This window comes from Tursiops truncatus, chromosome 7, assembly GCF_011762595.2.
Source record: "Tursiops truncatus isolate mTurTru1 chromosome 7, mTurTru1.mat.Y, whole genome shotgun sequence".
In the NCBI taxonomy this organism is placed as follows: domain Eukaryota; kingdom Metazoa; phylum Chordata; class Mammalia; order Artiodactyla; family Delphinidae; genus Tursiops; species Tursiops truncatus.
This window is the reverse complement of record NC_047040.1, coordinates 53,878,430-53,892,462: the sequence shown is the minus strand read 5'-3', so window position 1 is coordinate 53,892,462 and position 14,033 is coordinate 53,878,430. Positions and strand designations below refer to the sequence as shown.

The window sequence follows — 14,033 nt, the reverse complement described above, 5'->3', positions numbered from 1 at the left end:
ATACATGTTATCTGAATGACAGAACACACAGATGCATGCACCAGGAAGACAAAGTATGTCCAGGTCAGCAGAATGTTAAAAAGTATTGAAACTTCCATTTCAATCTATGTTATAAAGCACGAAGACTGAAAAAACTATCCAAATGAAATTATCTAAGAGGTTGGGACACTCTATTTAGACAAAAAAAAAAAAAAGTTTAGTTGCATGCAGAATGACTTAAAATTTTTTAAAAAATCAAAGAAGTGTATCTTATTTCCCCCACCAGTAAATTTTACTGTTCCAGAAAAATAATTAGGAGACATGCAAACCTGCAAAAATGATGTGCAGATAAGTATTCAGATAATTTGAAGAAAAGAAAAGCAATCAGAGTAGACACTTACATCTTGGGCAACACCATGAAATTCAAGAGCTGCTTGTAAGAGATTCTGCCTAAATTCCAGCTGACTGGCCTGTCGATAACAAACATCACTAAGTTGTTGCTGCAGCGACTTCAGTTCCACAAGATCTTCCTCATCCCCAGCATTTAAGAGTGCTGCAATTTGCTGATTAAGTTCCACATAAACTGCAAACCATTCCTGTAATATAGAGGTTGTAAAGTAAATTAAGGATCAAATCAGTTCCTGAAGAATACCTTACATTTTACAATATCTCCAGATATACTAAGTAACATATATGAGAGTTTTCTAAAGCAAAATTATTTAAATTGAGGACGAAAAGTCCCCAGCGCCCAAATCCTTCCACTGCGATCCCTGGAATTCACTCCTGCCAATAGCAGGATCTATTTGCTCATCCTGGCCTCTAAATGTCCCCTTCTCTTCCCTGTTGTGTGTGAAACCTGTCACCCTCAGAGGAAGCAGTTAGCTCTGCAGCCCTTCTGATGGCTGTTTTTGCTTGTACAGCCAACCTACCACAAGCCTGGAAGTGGGGGAGATGGCTGCCTCACTCCTCATTACTCTTTCCAAACCATTTCTTCTGCTCCTTCTCTCAAAAACCACATCTCCAATGAAATGCATGTAGTCGGATTACATCCTGCCAACGTTTTCTGTTGCAGGGCCTCATCTCAGAGCTAGCAGACTTCCCTGAACTTCCTCTCAGTGCCAGCCTTCTTCCTGACTTCCACTGTGTAGACATCCAATCAACACTGAACTAAGTCTTAGTTCCTTGACTCCCTCCCTCACTTCCAACTATCCTGTCCTCACCCCACCTCAGCTACCTACTCCAACAGACACAAAATTCTGTCATTATCATATATTACTATACAGCCCCCGAATCTTAATTTCAAGAATCCCATTCTCTGATCACCAGTTGCTGACTCTCCAATTCACATCCTTGAGTATGCCTGCTCCTACAGCCCCATGAGGTCCACCAATCCATTGATCTCAGCATGTTCTACTGTCCAGCACTCAGGAGCCTCAGGTCCTCCCTTCTACCCTTTGTCAGAGGCTATAACCACCTCCCAGGGCACAACCCATGCTCATGCCCTGCTCTCCTTCCTTCCATCAGATTCACCCGTCAAAAAAGAAGAACAGATGCAGAAAAAGCATCCATTTATGAGAAAAACTCTCCAGAAAGTGGGCATAGAGGAGACAAACCTCAGCATAATAAAGGCCATATATGAAAAACTCACAGCTAACATCATACTCAATGGTGAAAAGCTGAAAGCATTTCCTCTGAGATCAAGAACAAGACAAGGATGCTCATTCTCACCACTTATATTCAAAACAGTTTGGAAGTCCTAGCCACAGCAATCAGAGAAGAAAAAGAAATAAAAGGAATCCAAATTGGAAAAGAAGAAGTAAAACTGTCACTGTTTGCAGGTGACATGATACTATACATAGACTATCCTAAGGACACCACCAGAAAACTACTAGAGCTCATCAATGAATTCAGTAAAGTTGCAAGATATGAAATTGATTACAGAAATCTGTTGTACTTCTATACACTGAAAACAAACTATCAGAAAGAGAAATTAAGGAAACAATCCCATTTACCATTGTATCAAAAAGAATAAAATACCTATGAATAAACCTACCTAAGGAGGTAACAGACCTGTACTCGGAAAACTATAAGACACTGATGAAAGAAGTTGAAGATGACACAGATGGAAAGATGTACCATATTCTTGGATTGGAAGAATCAATATTGTTTAAATGACCATACTACCCAAGGCAACCTACAGATTCAGTGCAATCCCTATCAAAGTACCAATGGGATTTTTCACAGAACTAGAACAAATAATTTTGAAATTTGTATGGAAACACAAAAGAACCCAAACAGCCACAACAATCTTGGGAAAGAAAAACAGAGCTGGAGAAATCAGCCTCCCTGACTTCAGAATGCAAAGCTACAGTAATTAAAACAGTACGGTACTGGCACAAAAAAAGACCCATAGATCAATGGAACAGAATAGAGAGCCCAGAAATAAACTCATGCACTTGTGGTCAATCTATGACAAAGGAGACAAGAATACATGATGGAGAAAAGATGGTCTCTTCAATAAGTGGTGCTGGGAGAACTAGACAGCTACATGTAAAAGAATAAAATTAGAACATTCTCTAACACCATATACAAAAATAAACTCAAAATGGATTAACGACCTAAATGTAAGACCGGATACTATAAAACTCCTAGAGGAAAACACAGGCAGAACACTCTTTGACATGAATCGCAGCAATATTTTTTTGGATCTGTTTCCTAAAGCAAAGGAAATAAAAGCAAAAATAAACAAATGGGACCTAATGAAACATAAAAGCTTTTTCACAAAAAAGGAAACCAACAAAAAATACAACCTACTGAATGGGAGAAAGTATTTGGAAATGATATGAAAAATAAGGGGTTAATATCCAAACTACATAAACAGCCAATATAACTCAACATCAAAAAAATAAACAGCCTGATTAAAAAAATGGGCAGAAGACCTGAACAGACATTTTTCCAAAGAAGACATACAGATGGCCAACAGGTACATGAAAAGATTCTCAACATCACTAATCGTCAGGGAAACGTAAATCAAAACCACCGTGAGATACCACCTCACACCTGTCACCTCACACCTGTCAGAATGGCTGTCATCAAAAGGAACACAAACAACAAATGTTGGCAAGGATGTGGAGAAAAGGGAACCCTTGTACGCTATTGGTGGGAATGTAAATTGGTGTAGCCACTGTGGAAAAGAGTATGAAGGTTTATCGAAAAACTAAAAATAGAACTAACATATGAACCAGCAATTCTACTCCTGGGTTTATACCCAAAAAAACCCCCAAAACGCTAATTCAAAAAGATACATGTACCCCAATGTTCATAGCAGCACTATTTACAATAGCTAAAATATAAAAGCAATCTAAGTGTCCATATACAAATGAATGGATAAAGAAGATGTGGGATACACACACACACACATACACACACACAGACACACAATGGACTACTACTCAGCCATAAAAAAGAACAAAATGTTGACATTTTTAGCAAAATGAATGGACTTAGAGGACATTATGCTATGTGAAATAAGTCAGAAAAAGATAAATCTATATGATACTGTATGATAATCCATATAAATGTGGAATCTAAAAAAATAAAACAAACTAGAAAATATAATAAAAAAGATGCAAACTCACAGATATAGAGAACAAACTAGTGGTTACCAGTGGGGGAGGGCAAGACAGGGGGTGGGGATTAAGAGGTACAAACTATTAGGTATAAAGTTAGCCACAAGGATATACTGTACAACATGGGGAATATAGCCAATATTTTATAATAGCTATAAATGGAGTATAACCTTTAAAAACTGTGAATCACTATATTGTACACCTGAGACTTATATAATATTGTGTATTAACTGTACTTCTATTTGAACAAACAAAACCTCTGACCTGGTTTCTCTTCCTGCTGTGTGCCTCCAGCAGCTGAAGGTGGCTGGATCAAATCAACTATGTGGATAGGTGTCTTTTTAAAGTTGTGACCAAATAACCTCAAATGGGCCTTCAGAAACCCTATTGTATTTCTCTAGTTATTTCACCTCCCTATTCTTATGATATGTTTTTTTCACTTCTTAAATATCCAACTCCCTTTCACCTCTTCACTCTAGCCAAAAATCCAACTTCATAATTCACTATGACGCCATCAGAAGAGAACTCTTTCATCCTCTCACAGACAAATCTATGACCTTCCCCGCTTCTGTAGCCCTAGGCTCTGCCCTCTCTGCTAAAATAATGAAGGAACTCTGCCTGATTCTAAGGCCAACTGCTCCACTGCACTCTACACACTAACCTCTGCTGCCTATGCAAGGCTTTGCTCTTGCAATTATCTTCTCTTTTCAAATGGATTATTCCCATCAGTGTACAAATAAACTGCATCTTCTACTAAAAAACAAAATATATACTTAAGATATGTGGATTTTAATATATGTAAATTAAAGATAAAAAACCTTCCCTTAAAGGAGATCGTTATACTCACTCTATCTTATTTCCTATTCTTTTTTTAATTCACTCTGATCAGGATTTTGTCCTTCCCACTCTTATCAAAAAAATCTCAGTCTTTATCTTATTGGACCTCTCAGTTGATTTTAACAAAGGTGACCACCTCTCCCTCCTTTTTCACTTCTTTCCTGAGCCACAAAGATCCTTTTCGGCCTCTTCTGCTGGCTCTCCTTCCTCTCCTTGCCCTCTAAATTTAGGAGTGACCCAGGGTTCAGCTTTCCAAAGGCTCTTTTCTTCTAAACCAATACTCATTCGGTTTGGATGATTTCATCTTGTCCCATGCCTTTAAGTAACATCTATAGACTAATAATATCTTCAACCCTGACCTCTTCCCAAGATACTGATACCCAACTATCTAACAGCTATCTTCATTTGGATGACTAACCTGCCCCCACAGATACTGATTCTCCAGCCTCCCAAACCTACTTCTCTCAGTTTTCCCCACCTGAATAGTCATTAAGGCTAAACACATGACTCCTCCAAGAGCCAGTCCTGCCGGCTCAACCTCGTAAGCCTGACAACTTCTCATCACTTCTGCTGCCTCCATTCTGTTAGCTTCCTGTCTTCCTATTTCACTGTGTGTCCCTGCTCCCTATCCCCTATACAATAGCTGGTGATCTTTTAAAAACATAAATCAATTATCTGCTCAAATACTTCTCCAATGATTTCACATAATATTTAAAACAAACTTCAAGTTCCTTTTTCTGGGCTAAAATCACATGACATGTTTTGGCCCCTGACTCCCTATCTTGCTCACTGCACTCCAACACTGCCAACATACCTGCTGTTCCTCTATCATGGCAAGTACGCTCCTGCCACAGAGTGTTTCTACTGCTGTGTCCTCGATCTGAATTGCCCTTTGCTTGGATTACTCCTTCATATCATTTCAAGGTCTCTGATTAAATGTCATCTCCTCAGAGAGGCCCTTCCGGAAAGCCTTACCTATACTGCTCTCCACTCCCTCTTTCCTCAACTTGAATGGAAGTTCCGTATGATAAGACAGTGCTATATTCTCAAGAGCCCAGAACAAGTGACATTTAGTATGTGCCCTACTAGCATGTACTGAGTGAACACATAAAACACTTTTTATATTAGGTATTGTAGATTTGTTGACATTAAATTAGGTAGGTAACAGGTACTGTTCCAAATGTGGTCTCTCTTATGCCCTGTACCTAAAACTTGGGTTTCTCTAATCTGTCATATTGTCTTATTGCCTGAACTACTATGGAATTTTTGAGTATGATTACAGAGATGATGTAGTCATACGTAATGCAAAGAACACCAGACTTGAAAGACAGACTCAAGGTCCGTCTTTTTCCTTCCTAAGGGTGTGATCTTCATCAAGTCACTTAATCTCTCAGAATCCTTTTCTTGATTTATAGCAGTATGTTCAACTGGTGGCAATTTTGCTCCCTAGGGAACATTTTGCAATATTTAGAGACATTTTTGGCTGTCACAACTGTGAGGGAGGGATGCTACTGCACCTAGTGGGTAGAGGCCAATGATACTGCTAAATACCTACGATCACAGGACAGTCCTTACAACAAAGATTTATCAATAAATAAATCAGTAATGCCAAGGTTGAGAAAACCTGTTCTCTACAGCTGTCCTTCCGTGTCCTTGGGGGATTGGTGCCAGGGATTCCAAATTCCAGCCATGCTCACGTCCCAATTTATGTAAAATACTTTCTAACCACAGAGTGATTATAAAGGTTAATGGAGACCGACTGATTTAAAGCAGAAAATATTGCCTGAGAAGATGATCACTGTTGTGTTCTAAACAGAAAGGGATTTCACAGTCTTATCTATAGTACTTACAAATTTAGTTAATGCTCTAAATAAGTTGGTCTAATTCTTTGAAGAAGTAATAACAGTGATTCAGAGAAAAACAGTAAACTAAAGGATAAAAGACCTGAGATATTATTTCTTGCAGTGAGAACTCTCTACATCAGATCACCTGGGGTGCTTATTAAAAATACCTAAGCGCCCCCCAACCTACTAAATCAGAGCCTGTGGGGGTGGGGTTCTGCCACAGGCCTTTTAACAAACACATCAGGTGACTCTCATGACCATTAAGGTTTAAGAACTACCATCCTCAAGCTGATTTTTTTTTCCTCGTTTAAACTTGCAAACTATAGGCCCTAATAACCAGACCAGAGATGCAAACAATTTAAGAACTTGTATGTCTCATGAAATTAACACCTGAAATTAGAACTGATGTTGTCATAGAGAAATAATCAGCCTCTCTGGGATGTGGGGAAAAAAATCATATACATATATATACACACACACACACACACACACACACACACACACACACACACACACACATTTTAATCAAAACATTCCTTCCTAGGAAATTGGGGAACATAAAATTTATAGAACCTCAGATGAACAGGCTGCATTCAGTTCAGTTATGGTCATTCTCTGGTTTACCTCTTATAAACATTTAACTGTATAGAAAATGATTATTTCTAGCCCCCCCCCAACAAACACACACACACACACACACACACACACACACACACACACACACACACACACACACGCACACCCAGAAACAAAAACAAACTTAAAAAAACAATCCACCACCAAGATACGGGATTTAGATTAAGATGGTAGATAAGAAATGAACCTGGATGTTCACATACAAGGAAAAAGCAGTCATCAGGACTGACACTGGAAATATATGTGAATTGGTGGTGATGCACAGTTGGTGAAATGATAGGTATTTATATTTTATACTATGATATAGGAATCTCAATCTAGGAGGAAAGAAACACTGCCAACACACTTAGGCTAATACCTTAGGAAGAAATGGGGTCTTGATTCTTTATGCAGACCTGTTTTGCTTACTATAAGGCACAACACACCAGTATTCTCTTCGGAGACCAGAAGTCAGTACTGTGGGATGAGGAGACACTGACAGAATCCTAAAGCAACTTCAGAGATTTATGCTTCTGCACCTTCCTATTATGTGCTTTTCCTACCACTCACCTACCTCCACCTAAAAGCTAAAGTAAGATTACTGGACTAAAATACTTTAAAAATTATTTTAAGTTATTATAATCATTTTCATACACCTTAATATTCTTTCTGTTGTGCTTACCTATTATTCAAAAACCAAGTAAACTTCTCATTGCCACTCCTTGACAAAGAACTATATATTAGTAGCATTTTCATTTTCTATATATTAGCATTGAATATCCTAATCAATTTGGGTTTATTTTTAGCTTTATTTCTAAAGTATGGTTTTATAAAGAATCTAAAATTTAATACTTGACAGAGTGCTTTAACACAAAATGGTACATTAAAAGTTTCTCCAAATTCTACCCATATTAAGCAATCAATACACTAGAAATTTGTCATTATAGTTTCATAAGACCTGAACAATTCCATAATAGGCTTTAAAGTGCTGACTTTTATTTACAAAGAGAAAAGAAAGCTTTTAATAAAATATTAGAACATCTTAAAAATCATAAGCTGATACACGCGTCCTGCAGCAAACAACCTATTCTCAAGGTGACAATGCAGTGCCACCTATTGGTTAAAACAGCACAATTGAAGTTTTGCCTTTTAGAACTTCATGGAATATTTTTTTCTGAATATTTTCAATCTATGGTTGGTTGAATCCTTGGATGTGCGTGGAACCTGTGGATACGGAGGGGCCAACTGTATATATATTATCTTTGCAATTTTCCTAGTTAGTACTTGTAAGAGACTTAAATATGAAACTCCATAATTGAAAAATCTATATATTTTATGCATTTCACAGGTTCCAACATAATGGTTTTTCCTTTTATGCTGAAAAAAACCCTGAATACTTTGTATTTAACTTACAACTCCTGTTCCTGAGGTTATACTTTTTAAATTCAAGACTAGATAAAGGTTGTATTTTTGTACTATCACTCTTTCTTCTGTTACAGTAGTTTTTAAAATTTCACATGAATTGTGTTTCTATAAAAATATATAATTAAGCTATACTGGAGACAAAACCAAAACCAAACTTCTAATGAATATGTACTAAGTGGTCAAAATGTACTTGATAGCCATTAAACATACCGTACTTTATGCCCCTAAACCAAACAGCAACTTATCACTTAGTACCACACATGTTATTAATTATGCACATTAATAATAGCTCTGTAACTTGCAGAGGAAAAAGCCTCTCACACTGTGCTGGCTCTCGATCTCTTCGTGCTTCTGCTGTAGGGCTTGGGAAGCCCGAATGGAGTCTCCAATCCCCCACTGGGCTCTCAGCTGTTCTGATCCAGGCCCTTCAAGCCAGTTCACAACCTATGAATGGAAGTTGAGATGAAAATTTTAAAATAATCAAAAACTTTTCAAACTTTCATTCTAATTGGTTTTCCCTTCCCAAAGTTCCTCAAGTATTTTTTATTTAAATTATTTAAATTCTATTGTATAGGCAGTAAACATTTCTTCTGGAACTATACAGCTATAATGTGACAACTTTTCCAAAACCTAAATTTGATAAAATGTACACTACAGCACCTTAGGCTTTCAGCTATCTGATCACCTGCCAGGCTAAAAGAAATATGACATGCTCCCATAAGAGAGGCTTAAAAATTAACTTACGATGATAAGAAAATTAGAGAACTATAGGATTTAGAATTGGAAGGGACACCAGAAATGACATTGGTCAAATTTCTTATCTAATACTTAAGAAAACTGAGTTTCAGAGAGATTAAGTGACTTGTTCCAGGTAACATAATTCATTATTAAAAAACTAGGACTAAAAGCCACGCGTCCTGACTCATACTCTAAAGTTCCTTCCAAAGCACTCATAAACCAGAATCAATTAACTGATATAAAGTTAAAATACTGTTTTTCTCACTTGGAAAAGAAAATTAAAAACTGTAGAATTATACTACTGCAGTACCCTCTAGGGGGTCTTCTTAGGATCAGCCAAACATTCAGACCCACGAGACCATCTGAAGTCCCCCTGGCACCAAGTCTACTCAGAAGGATGAAGGGAAGGGACTGCAGTCTGCCAGGGTAGCAGGACTGGGTGTTTCTCTTCTGCCGGGTCCCTGAAGCAGTCCAACAGTTCAGGAGATGAGATCCATATGGGACAGATATGGGAGACACTCTGGCATCAAAACCTCACACCACACAAGCATCATGCCCATTATAAAAGTCACTGAGCTCCAAGATGCCCGAAGTTATGCCTTCCATCAAGTATTAAGAGTTCTCCCAGTCCAGAGCCAGAATAATTTTTACTACAAGCAATGTCGCCTGGTAACACAGTTGGCATTTTTATCAGGTTTTCAAGGGAACAGACCTAGATAGTTAAGCAAAGATCAAATTCTCATGCAGAAGAAAGGGTTTTGTTTTCTCTACCCACAAACATATATACTCTAAAACTACACAGACACAGTGAAGTAATTCTAACAGAAAAAAATATTGCCCAGCTTTACCAAGCTGAATTATTATTTATCAAGCTAAATTACAATTAGGAAGTCAACAACAGCTAAACTTAGGATATGCCTTAAATCTAAACTTAGGATAGGTCCCAAGAAGTGAATGAGGATGTCTGTGCAGCATAATATTAGAGACTCAGTGGAAAGACAGGCTTACCTTATCACAGACCCACAGTGCATTCCATAGTTATTACCAGGGTAAAATATATTTAAAATCTAAGAGTTTATGTAATTTAAATAATCATATAAAAGTACCACATCATAGGGGAAAATCATGTGTGTTTCCTTCCATTAATTTTTCACATGCACTGCATTTTCATGCTACTCCAGATTTAAGTGCTGCAGCCGATTGTCAGAGTACAAGTAATTTCTATCCTGTGTTTTTCACTTCCTTGTGGCTACAGTTATTACCATTTTAATGGCTCGAAACCCCTTTTTTAAGAAGGCCAGCCTCCTTGCCTGCCTCCTTCCTTTGCTCCCTCTCATGTGTCCAAACAACCAACCAACCTACCTGACTAAGAGCTAAGTAAGCAACGTCCTACCTCAAGTAACTATTATACCTGCTTTCACAACTCCAATTCTCTACTGTTGAGCATCTAAGTAATTTTAAGATGAACATATATATATAGCAGTTATGCAACAGAATTCTTCTCTAATTCTCTATTGCTTTCCTAGAAAACATTTTCAATAGCGATCTTGGGTCCAGTGATGATACAATGTTAATTGCTAATAGTATACATTATAAAATTACTCTCTAAAGCACTTGTCTCTATTTGAAACATTCAAGTCATGAAAGTTTTAACTGAGAATAACCTTTGCAAGGTATATGAACTGACCACTGCTTTTACTTTATTTTATTTTATTTTATTTTTATTTTCTGAGATTCTCAGTGCAATTTATTAAGAAACATCCATGTGGGGGCTCTGGGAGAAACAGTATCTCTTTCTAACAACAAATATATTTTGTCATTTCCAAAAAAACTCTGGAAATGGGGTTCTTGCCCTCAGTCTACTTCAAGCTTAATGTAAGAGATGAGATGGGTAGTCAACCAAAATAATGCAGCAATGATTACATTTAATTTGAAATCATTTATATTTATTACAAAAGTGGGTTACAAACAGTAACTAAGGAAAAAGTTGGTTAGATCATAAGAATGTTGGTAAGTTCCTACGTGAATGATACTAACTTTGAGTAAAATTAGGGGAAAGTTTCCTGGAAAACAACGTAGACGTCATCTGCTTTTGGATTTTATATCTTCTTACATAGATTGGTAAAAAACACCAAGACTTCTTGTTTTCTTAATAACCAGAGGGGAAAAACAGAACTACATACTAAATAAAAATCTTTTCATGAGGACCCAATACTCATCTTTGTTTAAATATTTCTCCCAGTGAGAAATCCTATACTGGTTCTACATTACATTCGGGATGAAATGTGGCTATCTGGCATGGCCATACTATGCCATGGATGATGGGGCCCCGCCTATCCTTCACCATTTCCTTCTTTAACTGAGCCCACGTTGAACTTTTAGTGCTCCCCAAGGGCACCATGTTCTCTCACTAATCTTGCTTTGACATGGATCGTCCTCCTACCTGAAATCTTTTCAGCCCCTTCTCTTCGTGACCTCTTTTTCATCTTTCAAGACTCATCTCATGCTATAGATTTTGATGATTTTGGTTTTAAGTTTTCTACTGAACTGTTTATTTTTCTGTTGATCCATTTTTTAAAATGAGTTATTTTTCATTTCCAAGGGGTTGGATACTTTTGATCTGTTTGAACTTACACTATTGATTTCTAGTTGTCAAACAAATTCAAATAAAGATGACATTCTTGTGATTATTCTCGCTACTTCTTTTTAATTTTGAAACTGCCTACATAATGAGAATACTTTAAAGAGCATTATTATAAATTATGCATTTTAGAGTTATAATTTAGAGCAATATTCTCAAACCAAAAACCCTTAGAGTCATTCTTGACTCTTCTTTTTTTCCTTTTACACCCTGCATATCTGATACCCCTGGAATCCTGCTGTTTTGACTTTCAAAATAAACCTGTTCTAAGCCTACTTCAGGCCTTACCTAGATCCTTGTGGTAGCCTCCAAACCAGGCTTTCTGCTTTTAGTTTTGCCCCCTACATGGCTGACTATTACTTTTAAAATACTTCCATCAAGTTTAAAACTGATATCTCTTCAGGTGTATTTCTAAATATTAGTGAGAACGAATAAACTGCGAATGTTTGCTTACTAACAGTATATGATCTTTTGGGATTTCTCTCTTTATGTGTGTGCCCATTTATGTCCTAGTATCTTAAATATTAATATATTCTTAGCTTCCACCTTCTCTTTACAAGGTTTTAATACTAAAGAGCAAAAACTCAAAAACAAAAAAGTCCAAGTATTATTTTTGACTCACTGGAATAGCCTAACTGCTACGATTTTCTTTGCTAAATTCTGTTTTCAGAGTCCTAAATTCATCTGCAAACCTCTACTGCCAGGTACTCTTTAGAATACAATGCTTTGTTCCTCAACATCTCCACTTTTTCTGCTTTACTCTTTGGTATGAGCTATATTTGGAGGGGCAGGGTACTAGGATCCTGTTTGCCTCTGCTGGCCTGTGGAAAGTATCACTCTTTCACAAAAGAGACAGATGAGCAGTTCTGTCTTCAGGAAGCACTAGGCGTGACTCTGAAATTCTGGCTCTGCTCCTAGGAGTTGAAAGACTTTGGTCCATCACCTTTGAAATGGTGTTAATGCTACCTACTGTATAGGGCTATTGTCAGGATTATACAGTCATTATACGTAAGACACTTAAGCACAGTAGATGATACCAATAGCTGTTAGCCTCTTTGCTTTCCCCACTTTTTCTGAAGAAAAAAGCCTAGCTCCTTCTATTTATTCACCCTTTATAAACTATGTCTCACATCTGCATTTTACAGTAAAACCCATAGGCTTTTTAATCCCCGAACTAAGTGTTTTAGTCTATGCTTTTAAAAAATGGAAATAAAAAGAGTAAGTTTTAAGAAATCTCATGTAAACATTTTGAAACAAGTTTCCATTCCCTTTGGGGGACTCAATTGCTTCTCACTGATTACTATGTATTACGAATATGAATATAGAAACAGATATACAATGGCATTTAAGCAATTAATATAATAAATTATTTCACTAAAAATGTCTAAATTCTAAAAATAAGGGTAGAATGAAAATAACTCAGAAATTTTAACTGGTTAATGTGTTATATATTATTTTAAAAAACGTAAGGCAACATTATTTAAAATTTAAACTTTGAAACTCTAGAAAACTTTTAAACGATAGAAACAAAAGAAGCAGGTTAATATAAATCATGATAACTGGGGAAAAACAATTCATTAGCAGGGAACTTTCAAAGAGTTATAAATTTAAAAATAAATTTTAAAGAAAGCAAAGACATCTGCTTGGCACACACACACACAAAAAAACAGTTACACAGTCAAGTGTACATATAGTTTTAACGTATGCTGAAAGTAATTTCCCTTGGAATGCAACATCAGTAACGTAAACACCATAAATGTATGACTATTTCTAATAAAAATGATGCAAATTGAGGTTGATGCCCCAGTAAATAAATCTATTTAAATGCATTAATGATGGTGGTTTGCCAAACTGGGTTATAAAACTTAATTTCAATCAGGACATCTTGCTCATCAGTCAATCTGAATATTAACTTACTGCAAAAACAGTTTCATGCACAATCCATATCAATGTGACCTCTCAAACGGTTACATTTATATGCAAAGTATAACCTTGAAGATGTGCTCTTAGAATCCACCATGACAAATATTTGCAGAGGCCAAAAATGCATGTGACTATCCATCATTTTTTCCTGGCCAGACTGGTTACTAAAGACTGCACGAGAGAATATCTAGAAGCATGTTAGGTCAAACCAGGTAGAAGGGCATATCAAGCAGATGTCAAGCATCTGACCAGAAGAAAGAATATGGTGAACTGGGATCACAGCCTCCAGCTGTATACTTTAGCAACTCAGAGTTATCCTATTTTGCATCTATGGTTCCTTTCTACAAAGGAAGAAAATCACATGGATGATTCTAGAAATAACATTTGCAATGCTGGCAGAAA

General features: G+C 36.8%; 1 protein-coding gene across 6 annotated transcripts in view; it reads right to left on the bottom strand.

Annotated features, from left to right (window-relative positions):
- The window catches only part of SESTD1 (SEC14 and spectrin domain containing 1), a 143,270-nt gene that overhangs the window by 20,078 nt on the left and 109,159 nt on the right, over positions 1 to 14,033 (bottom strand). For all 6 annotated transcript variants that reach the window (XM_019931592.3, XM_019931595.3, XM_019931596.3 and 3 more), the window contains 2 exons: positions 8,651 to 8,773; positions 381 to 575 (listed from right to left, as the gene is read on the bottom strand). In XM_019931592.3, the coding sequence (XP_019787151.1) occupies positions 381 to 575; positions 8,651 to 8,773 (318 nt within the window). The remainder of the gene's footprint in view (positions 1 to 380; positions 576 to 8,650; positions 8,774 to 14,033) is intronic.